This window comes from Heterocephalus glaber, unplaced genomic scaffold, assembly GCF_053883595.1.
Source record: "Heterocephalus glaber isolate CG9 unplaced genomic scaffold, H.glaber_assembly_v1.0 deba00001790, whole genome shotgun sequence".
In the NCBI taxonomy this organism is placed as follows: domain Eukaryota; kingdom Metazoa; phylum Chordata; class Mammalia; order Rodentia; family Bathyergidae; genus Heterocephalus; species Heterocephalus glaber.
In genome coordinates this window covers 5,493,382-5,515,023 of record NW_028258473.1, presented here as the reverse complement: position 1 = coordinate 5,515,023, position 21,642 = coordinate 5,493,382, and the positions used below count along the sequence as shown (strand labels likewise).

General features: G+C 39.8%; 2 protein-coding genes and 1 pseudogene across 20 annotated transcripts in view; 1 reads left to right on the top strand and 2 right to left on the bottom strand.

Moving 5' to 3' along the window:
* The window catches only part of Zc3h12b (zinc finger CCCH-type containing 12B), a 224,594-nt gene that overhangs the window by 94,968 nt on the left and 107,984 nt on the right, over nucleotides 1-21,642 (top strand). For 8 of the 19 annotated variants that reach the window (XM_087203230.1, XM_087203231.1, XM_087203222.1 and 5 more), the window contains 4 exons: nucleotides 9,529-9,598; nucleotides 12,076-12,219; nucleotides 19,665-19,840; nucleotides 20,344-20,403. The gene's annotated coding sequence lies outside the window, so the exon portion shown is untranslated. Of the gene's footprint in view, nucleotides 1-9,528; nucleotides 9,599-12,075; nucleotides 12,220-17,287; nucleotides 17,325-18,511; nucleotides 18,691-19,664; nucleotides 19,841-20,343; nucleotides 20,438-21,642 lie in introns of all 19 variants that reach the window. The other 11 variants (XM_087203225.1, XM_087203220.1, XM_087203234.1 and 8 more) reach the window with 7 other exon arrangements.
* LOC110347173 (small ribosomal subunit protein eS6-like) lies at nucleotides 2,255-9,551 on the bottom strand (annotated as a pseudogene).
* On the bottom strand, nucleotides 13,784-15,417 carry LOC101714526 (inosine-5'-monophosphate dehydrogenase 1). Its single transcript, XM_004872253.2, is given in 2 exon segments — nucleotides 13,784-13,883; nucleotides 13,885-15,417. Coding segments are annotated over 2 exon segments (1,623 nt in total). The 5' UTR covers nucleotides 15,408-15,417.

Sequence of the window (21,642 nt, the reverse complement as noted above, 5' to 3'; positions counted from 1 at the left end):
TACTGTTTACTCATATTAAAGACAGTTTTATAGCCTTAGGGCTATAAATTAATTGGTACATTTTGGTGTTCTTGGAGAGTTTCTTCATGTTTCACTATGAAATACAAAAGACTATTAAAAGAGGGGGCAAAAATATCAACATGACTTTTGACATTTTAGTATATTAAAATTTATACCCCATTTTATTAAAAAAAAAAAACACATCTTCTTAATCTAGTTTCCAGTTGATGGGCTCTTGGGCTGTTTCCAAGATTTAGCTATTACAAACCGTGCCGCTACAAACATGGGTGCACATATACCACTGTGGTATGATTCTTTTAATTCTTTGGGGAAGATATCCAACAGGGGAATAGTTGGGTCAAATGGGCCCTAGTTCTTTGAGGTATCTCCATACTGATTTCCACAGTGATTGCACCAGTCTACATTCCCACCAACAACGGAGAAGGGTTCCTTTCTCCCCACACCCCCGCCAGCATTTGTTATTGGTTGATGGAGGGGGTGAAGGGTGCACAGGCAGTGGGGAAAATAATAAGAACCAAGATACATCATGTACAGGCACAAGCACCCAATGATAAATGTAAATGTATTATATACCTAAAATGTACCAATAAAAGAATTTAAGGGAAAAAATTTATACTCAGTTTGGGGGTTCTATTGCTTGGATTTTAGCCTCCAGTGAAAGACTTCAGGCACTAAAACATAGACCTCATTAGTTACTCTTGCAGAGCCACATACAAATAAGCCTTCTTTTGGAGCGTATCTTTTATTATGAGAAACCCTGATTACTACTAACACAGGCAAGTTTTGCTCTAAAGTTGGGCAGGTGGCGTTTCTTTGGTTTCCTGACCCAATGCAAAACAATTTTTATGTAATACTATAAAGCAAAGCTGTATGAAGTTTATTACAGCAAAAAAATGTACTGAAGGGTGCATTGTTAGCCTACTATACAGGATTAGATTACATAATAATAATCTCAATTTGGTTCCTTTTGCTTTTATTGACTTAAACTATATTAATGATGTACTGCATATTAACTCTCTAGAACAATGATGCATTTGTTGAGATATACAATATGCTTTAAAAATTCTTGGAACAAGAGAAAGGAGTTTTGTTCTATAGGAGATAAAATTGGTTTCTGATTTGTCAACTAAATAAAATGGGAATGAAGCCAGGTATGGTGGTACATGCCTATAATCCCAGCACTCTGTGAGGCTGAGCTAAGAGGATTGCAAATTCAATCCCAGCCTGGGTAATTTAGCGACTTAGTGAGGCCTTGTCTCAAACTCAAAAGTTTGGAAAAAGTGATAAGACTGTAGCTCAGGGCAAAGACGCTGGGTTCACTCTCCAGTTACATGTACAGATACACACACACACACACACACACACACACACACAAAGAACTGATGGTGAGTGAAGTCACGTTCCTGCCTCTCAAACTCTGAAACCACTCACACAGCTCCATACAACCCCATATTGTACCCCCCCCAAAAAAAAAGACAAAGGAAAAAAAGCTGGGGGCAGGAATTCTTCTTTTAAGCTGGTGGAATTGGGAAATAAGTTTACTGAATTGGCTTCTTTTTTTCCATTGTCATGAGAATACTTTATTGTATTTAATTTTGTATAGATCATTAAGAAAAGCTGTTGTGAAATAGGAAGAAAAAGTCCAAAGAGGAAGGGGAAGTGGAGGGAATGGGGAAAGAAAAGAAGGGAAAGGAATTAAAATGAGAAAATGAAAAATGGAAACAAAGTCTTTGTAAATAGGGAGGGGTGGAGGAGTTGAAGGGAGGGCAGTGGAATGGGGAAAAAATAAGAACCAAGATAGATTACATAAAGGTACAAATTTCCAATGATGAATGTCATTATATTGCATACCTAAAAATTACTTAAAAAAAGAAAAACTGTATTCCTCAAAATAACCATACAAAACATTAATAATGATATTTTACCTTAACTATTTCATGCCTTTCTGAAATGGAAAAAAGTGTTTTATACTAAAATTTTTCCCCAGACACTTATCTCCCAAAGTAGGCCTTTTTTCTACACACTTCTTTCACTATCATAGCAATATCACCCTCTAAATTTAAAGAATATCACTGTTGGTATCTCTTATAGACTTTGTCTACTACTGGATTGCAGTGTATGTACGTCCCTTTTCTATAGCCCATATTTCCTTCTATTCTCTAGTTAGATAATCAATGAAAAGTAAATAAATTTTTGATTTCTGATCTTATTTATTTTTTACTCTAAAACATTTTTAATTTTTGCTGGACTCAGAAATAGAAGCTCTCAGAGAGGATACTCTGTGTGTCTTGGCAGGTTTTTTGTTTTTGTTTTTGTTTTATGTTTGTTTGTTTTTCTGGTACCTGGAATCAAACTCAGGACCTTATGCTTGTCAGGCAGGCATGGCACAACTCAGCCACATCCCCAGCCCTCTGTCTTGACAGTGTGTTCCTGGTATTTTTCTCTTTTTTTTTGTATTAAATTCTTTTATTGGTACATTGTAGGTATACAACACAATTACATTTCTCACTGGGAATTGTACCTTTACATAAGGCATCTTGGTTCTTATTTTTTCCCCATTCCTAGCCCTCCCTTCATGCCCTCCACCCTTCCCTATTTACAAAGACTATATTTCCATTTTTTTCATTTCTCATCATTTTTCCTTTCCCTTCTTTCCTTTCCCCTGACCCTCCCACTACCCCTACCCCTTTGGACCTTTTCTTCCTATTTTACATTATCGATTATTCATTCTAATCATTGGTATATTTTAGGTATACAATATAATGACATTCATCATTGGAAATTTGCACCTTTACATAGTCTCTCTTGGTTCTTATTTTTCACCCTTGCCCAGCCCTCCTTTCAACCCCGCCATTCCTCCCTATTTACAAAGATTTTGTTCCTATTTTTCCATTTTCTCATATTAATCCCATTCCCTTCTATCCTTTCCCTTAGCCCTCCCACTTCCTTCCCCTTTGCCCCTTTTCTTCCTATTTCACATTACCTGTTATACATTTAGTCCTTATTTACACTTTCAGTTTCTCACACCAGAGAAACTATTCGGCATTTATACATGTGTGTCCTATTTATTTCACTTAAGAGTATCACCTCAATGTGCATCCACTTAGCTATAAATGTCTCTAATTTCTCATATTGTATGGCTGAGTAGTACTCCATTTTATTTTTTAAAAATCACATTTTCTTTATCCAGTTTCCAGTTGATGGGCATTTGGGCTGTTTCCAAGTTGTAGCTATCACAAACTGTGCTGCTATGAACGTGGGTGCACATATATCACTGTGGTATGATTCTTTTAATTCTTTAGGGAAGGTCCCCAGCACTGGAATAGCGGGGTCAAATGGGACTTCCAGTCCTAGTTCTTTGAGGTATCACCATACTGATTTCCACAGTGGTTGCACCAGTCTACACTCCCACCAGCAGTGGAGCAGGGTTCCTCTTTCCCCACAGCCCCGCCACCATTTGTTATTGGTTGATTTCATGATAACAGCCATTCTTTCTGGAGTGAGGTGGAATCTCAGCATTGTTTTCATTTGCATCTCTCATATGACCAGTGATGTTGAACATTTTTTCATGTATTTATTTCCTATTCCTACTTCTTTGTCTGAGAAATGTCTGCTCATTTCAGATGCCCATTTTTGGATTGGGTCTTTAAATTTGGGAGGTCTGATCTTTTTAAGTTCTTTATAGATTCGAGATAGCAGACCTTTGTCTGAGGAAGAGCAAGTGAAGATTTCTTTCCCACATTGTGGGTTGTCTCTTCACACTGCTGGTGGTTTCTCTTGCTGTGCAGAAGCCTTTTAATAAGAAGAGATCCCATTTGTTGATTGTTTGTGCTAGTTCATGGGCAACTGAGGTTTTGTTCATAAAATCTTTTCCTACACCAATGTCTTCAAGGGTTCTACCTAACCTCTGTTCCAACTGGTTCAGAGTTTCTATTTTAATATTTAGATCTTTAATCCATTTTGATTTTAGTTTAGTGCATGGTGAGAGATACAGGCCTAGTTTTCATCTTTGGCAAGTTGAAGCCCAATTTTTCCATCACCATTTATTAAAGAGGCTATCTTTCCTCCAGTGAGGGTGTTTGGCTCCTTTGTCGAAGATGAGATGGTTGTGTGTGTCTGGTTTTGTTTCTGCATCTTCTAATCTGTTCCACTGGTCCTCAAGTCTGTTTCTTTGCCAGTACCATGCTCTTTTTATCACAGTAGCTTTGTAGTAGAGTTTCAGGTTGGGGATTGTGATACCCCCTGCCATGTCTCTGTTACCTAGAATTGCTTTAGCTATTCTGGGTCTCTTCTTTGTCCAAATGAATTTTGGGATTGTTTTCTCGAGGTCTATGAAGTATGCTGCTGGGATCTCAATTGGAATTGCATTAAATCTATATAGCAGTTTTGGAAGTATGGCCATTTTCACTATATTAATCCTTCCTACCCAGGAGCAGGGGATGTCTGTCCATTTTCTGATATCATCTTCAATCTCTCTTTTCAGAGTGCTATAGTTTTCAGAGAAGAGGTCTTTGATTTATTTCGTTAGGATGATTCCCAGGTATTTCAGTTTTTTGGATGCTATTGTGAAAGGAACTATTTGCCCTATTTCTCTCTCAGTGAGTCTGTCATTCGTGTAGAGGAAAGCTATTGATTTTTGTGTGTTGACCTTGTAACCAGCTACTTGACTGAATTTGGTTATTAAGTCTAGAAGACTTTTGGTGGAGTTCTTGGGGTCTTCTATATACAGTATCATATCATTTGCGATTAATGACAATTTGACTTCTTCATTTCCTATCTTTATTCCTTTTATTTCTTTCTCTTGTCTAATTGTCGTGGCTAATGTTTCCAGAACTATATTGAACAAGAGTGGTGATAGTGGACATCCTTGTCTTGTTCCTGATTTTAGTGTGAAGGATTTCAGTTTTTGTCCATTTAGTATGATATTGGCTGTTGGTTTTTCATAGATGTTTTCTATCAGTTTGAGGTAGAGACCATCTATTACAATTTTTGTAGGGTTTTTATCATAAATGCATGTTGGATTTTGTCAAATGCTTTTTCTGCATCTATGGAGATAATCATATGGTTTTTGTCCTTGGCACTATTGATATAGTGTATTACATTGATTGATTTTTGTATATTGAACCATCCCTGCATCCCTGGGATGAATCCCACTTGATCAGGGTGTATGATCTTCTTGATGATCTTCTGCATTCTGTTTGCCAGTATCTTATTAAGGATTTTTGCATCTATGTAAATTAGTGAGATTGCCCTATAGTTCTCTTTTTCAGTTGGGTCTTTCTCTGCTTTGGGAATCAAGGTGATTCTTACTTCCAGGAATGAATTTGGGAGTATTGCTCCCCTTTCAATTTCACTGAAGAGTTTAAACAGTAGTGGCAGCAGTTCCTCTCTAAATGTCTTGTAGAATTCAGCAGTGAAGCCATCAGGGCCCGGGCTTTTCTTAGTTGATAAGTTTTCAATTACATTTTCAATTTCATTGGTTGATATTGGGTTGTTCAGAATTTTTAGGTCTTCTTCGTTCAACTTTGGTAATTCATATGTATCTAGGAATCTGTCCATTTCTTCTGTGTTGTCCATCTTATTGGTGTATAGGTTCTGGAAGTAGGTATTGATGATCGTCTGGATTTCTGCTGGGTCTGTTGTAATTTCACCCTTTTCATTCCTAATTGCATGGATTTGGGCCTTTTCTTTCCTTTTTCTGACAAGGTTGGCTAAGGGTTTGTCAATTTTGTTGATCCTTTCAAAGAACCAACCCTTGGCTTCATTGATTTTTTTGTATTGTTCTCTTAGTCTTCATTGCATTGATTTCTCCTCTGATCTTTATAATTTCCTCCCTTGTAAGAACTTTAGGGTTGTCCTGCTCTTCTTTTTCTAGAAGTTTGAGATGCAGCATCAGTTTGTTTAATTGGGCTCATTCTGTTTTCCTTATATGTATATTCAGTGCTATGAATTTCCCTCGTAAGACTGCTTTCATTGTGTCCCATAGATTCTGATATGTTGTATTGTCATTGTCATTTAATTGAAGGAACTGTCTGATTTCTTCTTTAATTTCCTCTGTGACCCATTGGTTATTCAGAAGTGTGTTGTTCAACTTCCACGTGTTTATGAAATTTTTTGAGTTTCTTTTGCTCTGGATCTCCAATTTCATCACACTATGGTCTGATAATATACAGGGGATAACTTCAATTCCTTTGCACTTACTTAAACATGTTCTATGTGTGAGTATGTGGTCTATTTTGGAGAATGACCCATGTGCAGCTGAGAAGAATGTGTATTCTGATTTTGTGGGGTGGAAGACTCCATAAACATCTGTTAAGTTCATTTGTTCAAGAGTTCGATTGAGGTCTAGTATTTCATTACTTATTTTTAGTCTAGTTGATCTATCTATTTGTGACAGTGGGGTGTTGAGGTCCCCCACTACAACTGTATTAGTGCATATATGACTTTTCATGTCCGTTAGTATTTGTTTTATATAGTTGGGTGCACTAGTGTTTGGTGCATAGATATTTATGATTGTCATCTCTTCCTCTTGGATTGTTCCCTTTACAAGGATGTAGTGTCCTTCTTCATCTCTCTTAATCAGTGTTGGTTTGAAATCTACTTGATCTACCAAGAGGATAGCTACTCCTGCTTTCTGTGGTGTTCCCGTCACATGCAGTATTGTTTTCCACCCTTTAACTTTCAGTGTATGAGTTTTCTTTTGAATTAAGTGTGTTTCTTGTATGCAGCATATTGTTGGATTTTGCTTCTTGACCCATTCTGCCAGTCTATTTCTTTTGATTGGTGAATTGAGACCCTTAACGTTGATGGTTATAACTGAAACGTATTAACTTGTCATTGCCATGACTTTTTCTTTTTGTTGGGTTCTCCCCCTTTACATTTAATTTCTTGTCAAGCCAGATGGGTTCATTCTGCTTTGCTTCCTGGGGTTGTGATCCTCAATGTCTGTTCCTAGGCTATTGTGTAAAATTCTTTGTAGTGCTGGTTTGGTGTTCACGAAGTTCCTAAGGTGCTCTTTGTCATGAAAGTATCTTATTTCTCCATCCATTTTGAAAGACAGTTTTGCAGGGTACATCCATCTGGGTTGGAGGCTGTTTTCTTTTAGGACTTGGAATATGTCACTCCAAGCTCTTCTTGCCTTGATGGTTTGTGTTGAGAAGTCTGCTGTGATTCTGATGGGCTTTCCTTTGTATGTGATTTGTTGCTTTTCTCTGACTGCTTGGAGAACTTTGTTCTTCTGTTGAGTTTCTGGAATCTTAACAATTATATGCCTATGTGTAGATTTTTTTTGATCAAGGCTATTTGGAGTCCTATATGCCTCACTTATCTCTATGTCAAGCTCTTTTTCCCTGCTTGGGAAGTTTTCTGCCATTATTTCTGTGAAGAGATTTTTTTATGTCATCTGCACTCTCTCCTGTTTCTTCATTGAGCCCAACCAGTCTTATGTTATTCTTTTTTGCCTCATCTAGCAGCTGCTGGATTGATTTCTCATGTTCCCTTATAATTTTGAAGCAATTTTTCTTTTCCTGGTCATTAATTGCAATCTTATCTTCTGTATCTGAAATTCTGTCCTCACATTGGCTCATTCTGCTGTGTAGACTTTCAAGGGAGTTTTTCATGTCCTGGAAATCTATTTGCATCTGTTTTATGGATTCCATTTGTTTCTTATGTTGGGATTCCATCATGTTCCTGAGCTCCTCTCTAGACTTATTAATCATATCTTGCACTAGGGGCACAATTTCTCCTGTTATCTGAGAAATTATTTCTGATTTCATTTTTTCCAGATCCCCTTTTGTTGCCAGTTCAGTGGGTCCAGGTGGTTGAGAATCAGAGTGTTCCATCTCATTTCCCTTTGTGGTTGCTGTAGGTGATCTGGAAGTCTGGTTTTGAGACTTATTTACTTGTTTTCTCATTTCGACTGGGGCAGGGGGCTGTTAGCACCTACATGGATTACCTCCCCTGAGCTGGGTGAGGTGGGGCAGGGGCCGGGATCAGCGGTAGGGATGGTGACCCAAAAGCCCTTTCCTGTGGGCTGGGAGCAGCAGGAGGGATGGTGGCCAGGAATCCCCTTCCTCTGTACCAAGAGCAGTGGGATGACGGCTCAGAAGACCCTCCCTCTGGGCGGGGAGCAGTGGAAGGGATGGTGGCCTGGAAGCCCCTTCCTCTGGGCCAGGAGCAGCAGGACAGAAGGTGGCCCAAAAGCCCTTTCCTCTGGGCTGGGAGCAGCAGGAGGGATGGTGACCTGGAAGTCCCTTCCTCTAGACCAGGAGCAGTGGGACAATGGCTCAGAAGCCCCTACCTCTGGGCCGGGAACAGCGGGACTCAGTTTCTTGGTCTGGTGGTCTGGTGTCCTCTGCGTCTTTGCAGTGTGGAATCAGGTGGCTGCCTGTCTGCAGTGGGCTGATTCGGCCTGTTCTGTGGGATTCAGGACCTCGGTAGGGCATGGGCAGACCTGCCTGTCTGCAGCGGGGTGATTCTCTGTCTTCCGTGTGACTCCCCTGGTATTTTTCTTTGGAGTCCTTCATTTTCTTGGCAAAAAGTTCAGCATATTTAGCAGCCTTTTCATTATTTTTCTTGATATTTTGTTTCTTTGGAGCAATATGGTGCCACATTTGTGTTCCAGAACATGTGAAGTGTCAAGATGCTTAATCTTAGGTGCTTTGGTACTGGATTTCTTACCTTCCTTGTTTAAGAGATTTTTGACAGTATATTAGTGGTCACTATTGCCTGTAGAGAGATTGAAAAGTTTGTCAATTCTGCTACCTTTTTGGGCCCCAGGTGACAAGGCACAGTATTATCAGTCAATCCAGTAATATTTTCTCTTCTTTTTTTTTTACAATAGCCAAATTAAGAACTCTCTGATTGGCAACCTCAATGTACCCAAAAAAAATTTGTGTTTTGTTTTTAGATTCGTGCTTTGTAGCCTATAACAGGAATGACCTTTACTCAACAGGAAGCATACAAGATCATGGGTCATGACCGTCTCGTTATGGGGAAAGCTTGTTTTTCATTTCCACCACTGATTCAGACCACATAACCCTTGAAGTCTTCACCCAGACTGCAGCTTCAGTTGCCATATGTTTCTCATACAAAATACAAAGTTTGCATTCATCATCCACATCAATGAATTTCTGTTAGCCAATGTCTTGGAAGGAGCTATTTGGCTTCATCTTAAGATTGTTTGCCTATGAGGCACACTAAAAAGAGCAGTATTGGCTTCCTCTTATAAACACTTGTTTCTTCTTTGTGGTAATTATCAGTCCTGATAGACTAACTAGGTCTGCAAATTTAGAAAATTCTTGGAATTACATTGTATTTGTATATGTACTTGACCTTTGCCATTACTATATCATGTTTCAGTTCTCTCTCTTTCTCTCTCTCTGTCTCTCTCTCTCTATCACACACACACACACACACAAACACACCAGTTATGAAGATTATGTTTCTGTAAAGCTAATAAAGACTGGTATACTTTCTTAATCCCCTTCATTATCTTCTTTATTCTAGAAAGATTGCATTCTGAGGATGTTATGCAGTATATTGATCGGGTTTACATTACTACAATGAGATACCTGAGGCAAGTAACTTTAGAAAAGGAACTAAAGGAAAATATTTATTTTGTTCATAGTTTTGGAAGTCCAAGTCCAAATGGTAGGTATATCATATGCTTGATAAAGGTGTCCTCTTGACTGTATCACTTACATGGATAGCAATGGCAGGAAGTGCATACCAGAGCAAATCATTTACATTTACAAACAGAGCAGACAGAGAGAGATGGACAAAATAGCAGTCTCACAATTCCATTCAAAAGCATACCCTCAATAACCTAATGACCTCTAAATAGGCCCCACCTCTTACTCCAAAGCACCTCCTAATATTGTCACCCTGAGGACCTTTAGGGGACATTCAAATTACATCCAAACAATAGTATACTGTTAATGACTAACCACAAATTGGGTTTCTTATTACATCTCTACAAAGAAGGAACATAAATAGCCAGGTTTAAAGATACCACATTTCTTATAGTGACTGAATTTCACAAGTGATGTTTGACAGGAGAGACAATGACTATCTATCTCCTTCATCTTTGTCACACATTTCCTGGTAGGTGAGTTGCAGCTCCTCTAGTATAGATCTCCATGTTTGCACCATTATGTGTCTCATTTTATCTGCTGCACAAAACATTGCTTCTTACCCTGCTTGCCTATAAATATAACTTTCAAGTCACAGAAATAGCTACTATTCAGGAATGCATAAAAAAGAGAAACTTGGAAGGTCAAGAATGTGGTTCCTTCCATGAGCATCTTATAAGCTATTTGACAGATATTTATTGAGCATGTACTGTATGTGAGGCTTAACACAGGAAAAAGAAAGAGTAATAAGATGCATCCTGTCTTCAAGACACTAAGTACACCAGAATGAAAGCTACTGAGAACTTTTTTTTCTTAGTGACCATCTAGATGCAAACTGTGAGCTTTTTCTTGGCTGCCCACAAATGCAGTGTTACTGCATTTATAAATCACTGAAACTGTAGAATTTTTAGGAGACCTCTCCAGAGCAGATGTAAGTAGAGAAAGTTGATCTTTTCATCATGATAACTATGGCAACAAGGAACTAAAAGAAACAATGTAATTTCTGGTATGGCTAGCTCAGATGTCAGTGTCTCATAGGAATTGATTTTTATACATATTGGTAATGCCAATTTGAGCAGTAATCCTAACTTCCCTATAGCATACATGCAGTGCCAACTCAACAACAGCACCTCATTCTTGAATGTGTTTCACATATAATAGAGAATCATGGGTATATTTGCACAAAGCTACATACCATTTTCTTGAATTTCACTTGTGTCTAAACAAACTGTAGAATATATTTTATCCACAGACTTCAGGTTAAATATTATTGTGAAATTCTTCTGTTGTGATGGAGGGATATTTATTTATGTAATGGTTTTATTTTCCAGACCTAGACAGAGCATTCATAACACAAAGTCCCTCAGTGATACACACAGGTCTATACATCTGTCTGTATTCACAAGCATACACATATTAATATGTGCAAACACACAAATAAGAACATAAGTTGCTTTTACCACTGGTGCTTAGAATGGATAAGTGATTTTAATTTTGTAGTTGGCGGAAGCTCTAGAAACCCCTTGCTTTTCTTTTTCATCCTTCTGCAGAAATTGTATCATTGAAACATTTCCAATGTGCACAAAATATGCAGAAGTGTGACTAATATAGAGATCGCACGAGGCAAGTCCTATTCTTCCCAGTGTAATGAATCTGACCTCTAGCCCTCTGCTCTATTCACAACTTAGGATCCCCCACATTCTACGGTGACAGAGACTGGCTGAGGTTCAAATCATTGCCATGGAAACCATAGCAAGATTGGTGGAGGTGGGGAAATGGAGAAGGGCCAGAGAGCACTCCTGAGAAGACCAAAATGTCCACTCCTCTGCAGTGAGATTGTGTTCGCATACCAAATCTCAGACTACTTATTAATGAATTCTAGATAAAGTAGCTCTTAAATTCATTCACCTGTGTATTTTTAAAGTTTTATTTATAATTTACATAAATGCATTTTAAAATAAGTACAATTTAGCTATTATTCTTTGAGACTCTATTTTGTTTTACTTTGTTTTTTTGAGACAGTCTCGCTATGTAGTTCAGACTGGTCTTGAATATGCAGCCCAGGCTAGTCTCAAACTCATGGCAATCCTCCTGCCTCAACTTCCCAAGTGCTGGGATTATAGGTGTACACCACTGAACCTGGGTAGACTGAGTCTTATCTACAATCACAAGATAAATTTGCTTAGGCCTATAGCTTAGTCACATGTTAGTGTGTACTGTAAGAGACTGAAAGAGTATTACATCTCAGTTTAGCACAACTATTGGAAAGACTCCTTGGTTTTTGAGATTCAAATCTCTTTCTTCCCTGTTTATAGTACTGAACTGTAAGTTAGTAAAATGTGTTTCAGAGATCAGTTATCAAGTTTTCACTGTAAGTTTGCCTTCTGCTCATGTGATTCTATTGGAATCTTCTTCTCCTAAGGATATAGACCCTTTTTGACATTTGTGCCTAAACAGCTGTGGATAAAAGCCATGTGGAGATGGATAAACTGCACAATTAAAAACTACAGATGTCAACTTCAGGCCTACAAAGACCAGACACTGAAAATATCTCATATGTTAAGAGGTGGGTACTTTGGTGTTTGTTGGTGGCATCTGTTTATGCATGTACACACACACATGCATGATCATGTGTGTGTATGAGTGTGTGTGTTGGAAAGGGTAGAGTAAGAAAATGATCCACATAATATGAAAAGTTGAGGCTTTTCTCTTATAAGAAAGTTAATATTTTGAAATTTTGGAAAGTTTTATCTATCAAAGTAGTGAAAATTTAAAAACAGAGATAATAAAATTATCTTCTGAGGCTGAAAACGTGCAAGGAAACCAATATAGAAAGTGTAAGAGGTAAAGAATTATTATTTATGAGTTTTACTGACCAAGTACCAAGAGCTTTATGTGTGTTATCCCATTTAATCCTTGTAGCAATCTTATGATGTAGAAATTATCTCATTTTTCACACAAACAACAACTTTCAATAGATTTTTTATTTGTAAAAGATCATATAGCTATTAACTTCAGTGTACATTTTAAATACAGATTTCTCTGGCTTCCTATACTATCCTTCGAAAGAAGTAAATAGCCAAATGAAAATTATAACTATCACATTACATTATTATCTTATGAAAATTGAGCTTCTTCATTAGCAAAAAACTGTTTTTCATATAGTATATTTAGAAAATGCTTCAGCAACATCAGTACACTCAATCTAAAACAGAAATAGAGAATTAAACATCCACTCTAAACAATAAAGAAAGCATCTGTCCAGCTGAAGTTGTAGCTCAGTAGTAGAGTGCTTGCTTAGTGTGCTCAAAGTCCTGGGTTTGATCCAAAGCATAAATTAATCAATTAATTGATTAATTAATCTGTGATTCTGACATTTTTGTTCATTTTTCCTTCCTCTGCATTTTCCATATACTACATAAATATAAATCAAATTTTCTCGATAAGCATATTCTTTGTAAGTGTAGAAATGAAGTCATCCAATTCCAGACCTGTTTGATTTTTTTTATTTATTCAGATTATTTAATGTACAATGACACAACTGTGACCCCAAAGTGTGCAAAGTTAAAGCCTTCAACTGCAGCTGAGAGGAGAGGGCAGGACTAGTACACCTGGGGACGGCGGCGAGTCAGGGCAGCTGCTTCCTCAGGTCTGGGGGTGGGGCTGTGGCCTGAGGAACAGAGCCCAGGTTAGCCTCAGGCCAGGAGAAGGGGGCAGAGACCTCCCCCGTAGCCTAGGTCTGGAGGCCAGAGTGCCACATGGCTGAGAGAGCAGCAGCCCAGGAAGGGGCCAGAGGCAAGGCCAGGAGAGCACCATTTCCTAGGGGAGGGTGGCAGGGAAGGAGGTGCCCTACAGGAGAAGCCAGGAGGGACCACCTGCCCTAGGAGTGGGAGCCAGGCAGAGCAGGCTGCAGCAAGAGAGAGACCTGAGGCAGGCACAGGGCCTATGAGCCCGGGCAGGCTGGGCTCAGGGGGCTGAAGAAGGGAGAACCTGGGGGGTTCCCTGGGCAGCTTGGTCCAGGGCAGTCCTAACTTGTGAGCCCCAAGAAGGGGCTACAGTCCCCTCAGAGCCTCCCCTCCTCTCTCCTTGCGAAGGAGCTGGGGAACCTGTAGTGCAAATCCATGGGCCACTCAGTTATGGAGGGAGGCTGTGCCCAAAGTGGGGTCCTGGGGTGTGCCCCCTCCACCACCACGGCCTCCACTGCCATCCTCAGTACAGCCACTTCTCGAAAGAGTACAGGCTGTGCACATCACCCTCGATCTGGGCCGACATAGTCCTCTTCTCGAACTTGAGCTCTCCTGAGTACATCATGGACCACAGGACGGACAGGCTCTGGGCCCCGATGTCCTGGCAGTGGTGCTGGATCCCGGCTATGAGGTAGGGCACGAACTTCTGAATGGAGCCTTTGTCCTGGGTGGAGCCTGAGATGCCCTGTGCGATCTTCACCTTGTCCCCCTCACTGAAGTATTGTTTCTGGCTGCTGCTGCATTTCTCCATGGCATCTAGTGAGCCCATGCCGCGGTACTTCTTGAGCCTCACCCCATCCGAGAAGAAGTATTCGCCAGGGGCCTCTGTGGTGGCCACCAGCAGGGAGCCCATCATCACTGTGGAGGCTCCGAGGGCCAGGGCTTTGACCACGTGCCCCACGGTCTGGATAGCACCATCAACTATGACCGGCACACCAAAGCGCCGGGTGTACTCGGCCACCTTGTACACAGAAGTGCCCTGGGGCGGACCACAGGCCATAACTTCTTGAGTGATGCAGATGGAGCCACAGCCCATGCCCACACACAGCCCGTCCACACCAACATCAATGAGGTTCTTGGCCTGCGCTGCTGTCACTACATTTCCCCCAATCACCTGGAGGTGGGGGTACTTCTGCTTGTTATAGTGCACCATGGCAATCTGATACACTGAGTTCCCCTGGGAGGAGTCCAGCACAATGACATCGGCACCCGCCTGGGTGAGCAGGTCCAGGTGGTATTTGTCATCCTCATGGGTGCCCACGGCTGCCCCACACAGCAGCTGCTTATGGGAGTCCTTGGAGGTCAGAGGGTAGTCTCGATTCTTCTTTAGGTCCGTGCGGACGATGATGGCCACCAGCTCGTCGCGATCATTGACAATCGGCAGCTTCCCTTTCTTGCTGCGCTGCAACATCTGGTTTGCCTCTTTCAACGTCACTCCTGCAGGAGCCACCACCAGCTCCATCTGGGGCGTCATCACCTCACTGAGTAGTGTGGTGTGGTCCTTCTCAACAAGGAAGTCAATGTCTTGGGAGGTGAGAGTGCCCACCAGCTCACTGCCCATGGTGCCTGTCTCCATGATGGGGATGCCAGAGAAGCCGTGCCGAATCTTAGCCTCCAGCACATCTCCCACAGTGTGTGAGGGGCTCAGCATGACAGGGTCTGTGATGAAGCCCTGCTCAAACTTCTTGACCTTCCGTACTTCATTGGCCTGGAACTCTGGGGTACAGTTGTGATGAATGAAACCAATTCCTCCCATCAGAGCCATTGAAATGGCCATGTCGGCCTCTGTCACAGTGTCCATGGGAGAGGAGATCAGCAGCGTCTTCAGCGTGATCTTCCGGGTCAAGGCTGACGTCAGGTCCACCTCATCAGCTATAAAGTCTATGAATCCTGGGAAGATCAGGAAGTTGTTGTAGGTAAGGCCGTCGGCTTTGGCGAAGAGCTGCTGTGCCGTGAGCCCGTCCTCGGGGACGTAGCCAGTGCCGCCGCTGATCAGGTAGTCCACCATGCTGCCGGGGGACACCTCGACCTGACAAAAACACCCGCGCAGGCCACCCCGCCGCTTCTGCTGCTTCTGCTTCTGCTGACGCCTGCCGCGGCCATGCTGCCGCCCTGGGCTGGGCAGGCGGGCCAGGGGCCTGATTTATTTGACTAAAAGCATCAATGAAGTTTATTCTGACTTATCCTAGACCTGTTAATAAAGCTCTGCGAGTCCAGAAAGATTGGGCTTGGCCAGTCACTCTGAAACACCAATCAAAGAGTTGAGCAGTAACAAAGGGCAAGAAAGAAGTTTAATCAGCATGGTCATCCCAGGAGGACAGATTAAAAGGTTCAATATCTATCTTCAAAAGGCTGATGGAAATAATATATTTTTATAGAAAAGGCAAGGGTTAGAGTTTTGCTAGTTGGCAGGGTAGGTAATCCTGGTTATCAGGCATGGCATAAACAAACAGGACAAAGCAACAGCAAACAACAGCAGCTTCTCAGCAAGTAGGACAAATGGACTCAAAATAAAGTATACAGTCCCCCTGGTGCCAAGAAGTCCAGTGATTGTCTATACACATATGCAGACTGTCCTTGGATTTGTTCATAAACATTTCACCCCAGATTCCTTAGCCCCTTCGATACTTACATAAGCCTAATTCCTTTCCCAGTTAGTTGCTAATATCTCTCTGCTAGTGTTAGCCCATCCACTCACAGATGAAATCTCTCCCAGCTAGCTGCTGCTATTTCTCTCTTCCAGTGTCAGCCATCCACACACGGATGTAATAAAGTTGGCTTTTCCCAGCTAGCTGCTAGAATCTCCCTGATTTTAGCCCCTGTTCACTGGAATAAACTTTTCTTTTTCACAACAGAAAGCCTATCTTTAATGAGTGGATTCATGTGCACTGACTATAAAACTGGTCAAGACGTGGTCTCATATATCATTATGTCAAGACTCTTTCCTCTGAGGTTGCTTTAAATAAGTTTTATGGACTAAGGGTGATATAAGGATGATACAGGAGATGAAATAGGATCTCCAAATGATATAAAGGAAATATAATTCCCAACCTGTTAGATGTCTGTTATTCTAGGTTCATGTTCTCTAAAATCAAAGAATGAATTCTAGGAAAAATGGAGGTTAAGAGCAGGAAATATTTATTGAGAAGATAGCTCCTGAGAGGCAGAAGGGATCCCAAATGGGTAGCTGAGGATCCCACTTTACAGCGAACTTTTATAGAGCAAAAACCACGTGGGTACAATGTAGGTTAAAGCTATGATCAACCAATAAGGTTACAAGCAAAGTTGCTTAGGTAGTAGTGATTCAGTGGGGAAACAAGTCATGTAACAAGTGTGCATGGAAAGAACATAGATTTTTCTAAAAATGATGGGTCCAGAGGTCTTGGTCACCCACCTGGGTGTCTGATATCTACCTAGACTTTGTTAGGGCAGGTGTTACTGCTTATCTTGTCCTTTGGGGAAGTATGCATGCCTGGTCATTTCATCTTTATCTTGAGGCCTGGTCTCCAACAGATGTGTCTCCAGCCATTGTTGCAATGCATTTTACCTTTGTCCTGACTCTCTCAAGGGCCTAGACCTATCTGACTGCCTGTAATATTTCTACCTAACTTAGCTATCTATAATAAGATGACAATCCAGTTCTCATGAGTTGATTGCTCCCACTTAGGGGGAGTACCTCATCATGTGGTGATTTGTGAGGCCCTGCTTTTCTTGGAATCTTAGGTGACTGCAGGCTTAGAACAATGACTGGAGACTTCTGAGCATTGCTCCCGGGATCTGCTGTAAAAGCAGCAATCAGTTGTCCCTACAAATTCTGAAAACTAATTTAGTTACTTTTTCCCTTTTTTTCCCTCACCTGCTCCCACATTAAATACTCTCTTCTTGAAGTCTTTCTTCAGTCTTGAAGAGGGAAGAGATGGGCCAGGTAAATATATGGCCAACAAACCCTTGTACTACTACTAGTTTCTAGCCAGACATTCCTTAAGTGATTAGCATGCCTATGTGCAGAGCTGAGCAGGGATCTGACCCAAAGTTTTAAGGTAATCAAGTAGACAGAATAAAATAATGATGGCAAAGAAACCAAGCTTTATCCTGCTTTCAGTTACCCGTTAGGCATCAGCAAGCCTAGCCTCTAAGTTCCTGTTATATATTCATGTTTATACTTCTAGATGTTTTATCAGGCTAAGGAATTAGTTGAACCTTTTTTTGTTTTTATAACTTAGAACTGTTTAAGTAGTTTCAAAGAAAGTTTGAGTTTTAAATCTGTTTTTGTTAAGTTGAAACTTTAAGGGTTCTTTTTTACAGATATGATAGAGAATTTATTTAGCTTTGTGAAGTTTCACTTTCACAATGTACATATCCTTGGCACAGAAAGACCCTATTAAAATTTCATAGCTTGCCTTCATAAGCCAAAAATGGAGGCTGACATTATGAGTTTTCCAGATATTAAGTTTGAGAAAGTTAATGAGTCATCAGGATTTGCACACATGATCACACACAAAATAATAAAACAAACCAAAGAACAAGACTAACATTCCCCAAACATAAACTGCAATTTTTAGTGGAACATTTATTCCTATCTATATTCATTTTGATCTTATTTTCCATTTTATACTGACTTTTTTCTGAATAAAGTTTACAAATACATCGTTTTGAATTGTTTTCCAGGTCTTAAACCCAATCATTGGTTATATACTTATCATTTACAGTTGGATATGCTTATTAAGCCAGTTTACTCCAGTAAACTTGTGAATGAAAAAACGTTACAGAATTAAGTATAATGTAGTTATTTTACTGATCCTCATCTAACTTCCCTAATGTAGTGATTCTATCTAGTAAGTTTTCTTCTATTTCTAAATGGAATCAGAAAGAAAAGTGAGATAATAGGAAATTTATAGTTTACTAGAGATTGTGTGCGTTTCCTAGTTTGTCACTGGTATTACTTGAAAATCAAGAGTAAATGAATAGGCTAACATTTTCAAATGTATACTTTAATAAGTATAAAGTGTATAAACAATTAAGTAAGCATGTGGAGAAGCTGACCAATATTCATAAATTAGAAGATATAAGTATCCATGTAAATTTTCTATATTTCTTTTTTTCTTTTTGCAGAATATTTATTAAGGTTGTTTAATATACAACTTTTCATATGTCATTTTGGAAGTCCTTTATCATGAAGATAATTCTTTTGTCTGATGACAAACATTGGCCACAAAATCATTATTCTGGACCTCCACATTGGATAAACTCCATTTTCTCTTGAGATATAAGTTTCCTTCTGTACTTCTGAGGTAGCATTTTTATTATTTCTGCAGTGTCTGATGGACCTGGATGCATCAGCAACTCCAGTGATTTACTTAGAATGCTGTGAAATTACAAAAGAATGAGATGGAATCCTTGCTGATCTCAAAGCTTCTGATACCCTGGGTTTAGGATTGTCTCATCTGTCAGGGAACCTTAATAATGGTGTATGAGGCTTGACTACCTAAAGGAAAAAATGCATTTTTTCAAGAGTAGGAAAATTTATTGAGAGAAAGATAGCTTTTGTCTAAGAGAGACAGAAGAGGGACTGGAAAATGGGTTGCCCTGCAACCTTAAGATTTAGAACTCCTTTATGGTATTTGTTAACTTTTAGTCACATTCTCAATATTTTCATAATCCTTTAAGTATACCAAAATTATAGGCAATTGTTATATATTGGCAGATACTCTTGACATGAAGTCAGAGAATCTCTAAATTGAAATCACAGCTTTGTCTCTTATTTACTGACTAAATCTAGGCAATTAATTTACTCTCTCTAAGCCTCAATTGTCTCCATAATATTAAATAATCTTTGCTTCATATAGTGGTTGTAAGAATAACCTGATATAATAAATGAGAAAATACTTTGTAGACAATAAATTTGCATAGTAATGTGAGGAGACTAGAAATAGAATGAACACTAAAAGAATACAATGGTACCTCGGTTCGTGGACTCAACTTATTCCACGATTCTGGGAAAGATGGCCATGTGCCTGTTCATCACCACATGCAGAGTTCATATGGAAATAAAATTTTGCCAAACACTTCTCTTTGTGAACCTGTTAGTGAACAGAAGCCTTCATGAACTGAAGTATTACTATACTTATTATGTGCTAGTCATTGTGTAAGGACAGGGGGTCCCCTAGGTAGGGAAAAGATAGATAGAAAAGAAAGAAAGGTCAATAAGGAAACTTACTAAAAGCAGTTTCTGCTCTACCACTAAAAGCATATTTTGCCTTTACAGGTAGACTCTACAATTAGGGCAATTAAAAAGACAAAGGCAAAGAGATGCTAGACTTGAGAGAGGCACCAGGCAACAAAATAACAAGGATTTATCAAGAAGAGTTAACACTGCAGAACCCAGAAAGGAAAGACCAGGAAAGCTAGCTCCCTTCCCCCACCTGACAAAATGCAAGAGAGGTAAGAGACAGCCACGTAAGGACTCTTATTTAATATATAAGACATGCACGCACATGCACACACACACACACCTACAGATATACACATGTATACATATTCTCAGTTTAACATCAGTATACTATGCACATGTTCACATGTTCCCTTTACTTACTCATTAAGTCTAAAGCTCCCTTCCTATAAGTCCTCCCCCTTTCACTTATTCATTTCAAAGGAACTGGAAGAAACCAAATAGCCAGAAGGAATGCCTAGGTTAGGATCAAAGACAGCCTAGAGAACAGAGCAGATATCCAGATATCCACAAGCACCCACCTAGGGGATGGGAAAACACTAGACCACTTAAATAAAAGGAGCATGGGATAAAGCTTGGGGTTTTTTTTAAACTCTGATGCCCCCTAAAACCTCACAGTAACTATTTATTCTCTCTTTTCCATCTTTTTCAACCTAAATAAACCATGTTTTGTTGTATTAAATGTTGCCTTTTTTGATTTTTTTATTGGCACCAGGTTTAGGATCTCTGGGAGCTGCGTTTTCAGCAGAGCAGTGGCATGGCATGGCATGGCATGGTGAGCTGTCCACCCCTTGAACATAACAATTGTGGTAATTGTTAACTTATTTTCTCTTTGTTGCTCCAAGCAAGACCAAGCTATAAACATTCCTAAGAAAGAGAAATACCTTACAACCGCAGGTAGTATTTCCTGACTCTCCTACCTATTGTCTCAGGAGCCATGCAATAGTTGACAACATACTAGCAGAAAAGTAAACATGTATGGAAGGATCATCTTCTAGGTCATTCTCTTTGAATCACATGCTTTCTCTTCAAGAAGCCTATTTAACAATTCATATCAATATATTAGTTCAGAGCATGAAGAGACACTTAGGGATGTGTCACCAGGAAGCCAGGTCCTAACACGACATGGAAACAGTTACCTTCCTTAGTTATTTGTGTTTTTGGCAAAAGAATTCAGACATGTAGGAAGTTGTACAGAATATAGGCAGAGTTTATTGCAAATTGATAGAGAGAATAGACCTTCGAATATGAAGGTGGTCAAGCACCAAGATGGCAGTTGCCCAAAATTATAGCTAAGGCTACATTTATAAGATTAAATGAATCTTTAAGGAATATCATTTCCTTCCTCTTGGGTCATTTTTTTATAAAAAAAAAAAGCTGTTTTGACCAACTTCAGAGGGAAGAATGGTACTGTTTACTCCCTAGGTGAAATGTTTTTGTTTAGTTTGTTTTGGAACCTTGAAATTTTTCCAACCCCCTCATCCATGGCCCTTTGTAAGGGCCTTGGACCTGGTCATCCTGCTCAGAGGAAGTTACATTCTCTTGGGCTACAGCTTAAAATCCATAAGCTTGTTCGGATTTTATCTGGAGCTAGTAATTAAGAAAACAAAGGGGGGGGGGGATCATGGTTTTTTGGCTTTTCATGGGGCCTCACGTTGCCTGTTGCCAGGTCCACTAATGCCTAACCTTCTGCTAAGAGATGGACAGTAGCTTCAAAACAAAGCCCAAAAGGGCTACTGAGTTAAGGCATTACAGTTGAATAGGAAAGGAACTAAATTGGAAGAAAGCAAACCAGAATTCTAATCCTAATTTTACTACAGACTAATTGAACAATTTAAAGAAAGTCTCTTCCCTCTTCACCTCAAGGTTTTTCTCTGTAAAGTGATGCAAATAGAACTAGATTATCTTGCAGGTCTATTCCAACACTGATATTCCGTGATCTATTTTTAATTATAATAAAAAATTTTAAAACTTAGAACAGAGAAATTTATAGTTTTATTGTATATCCTCAAAG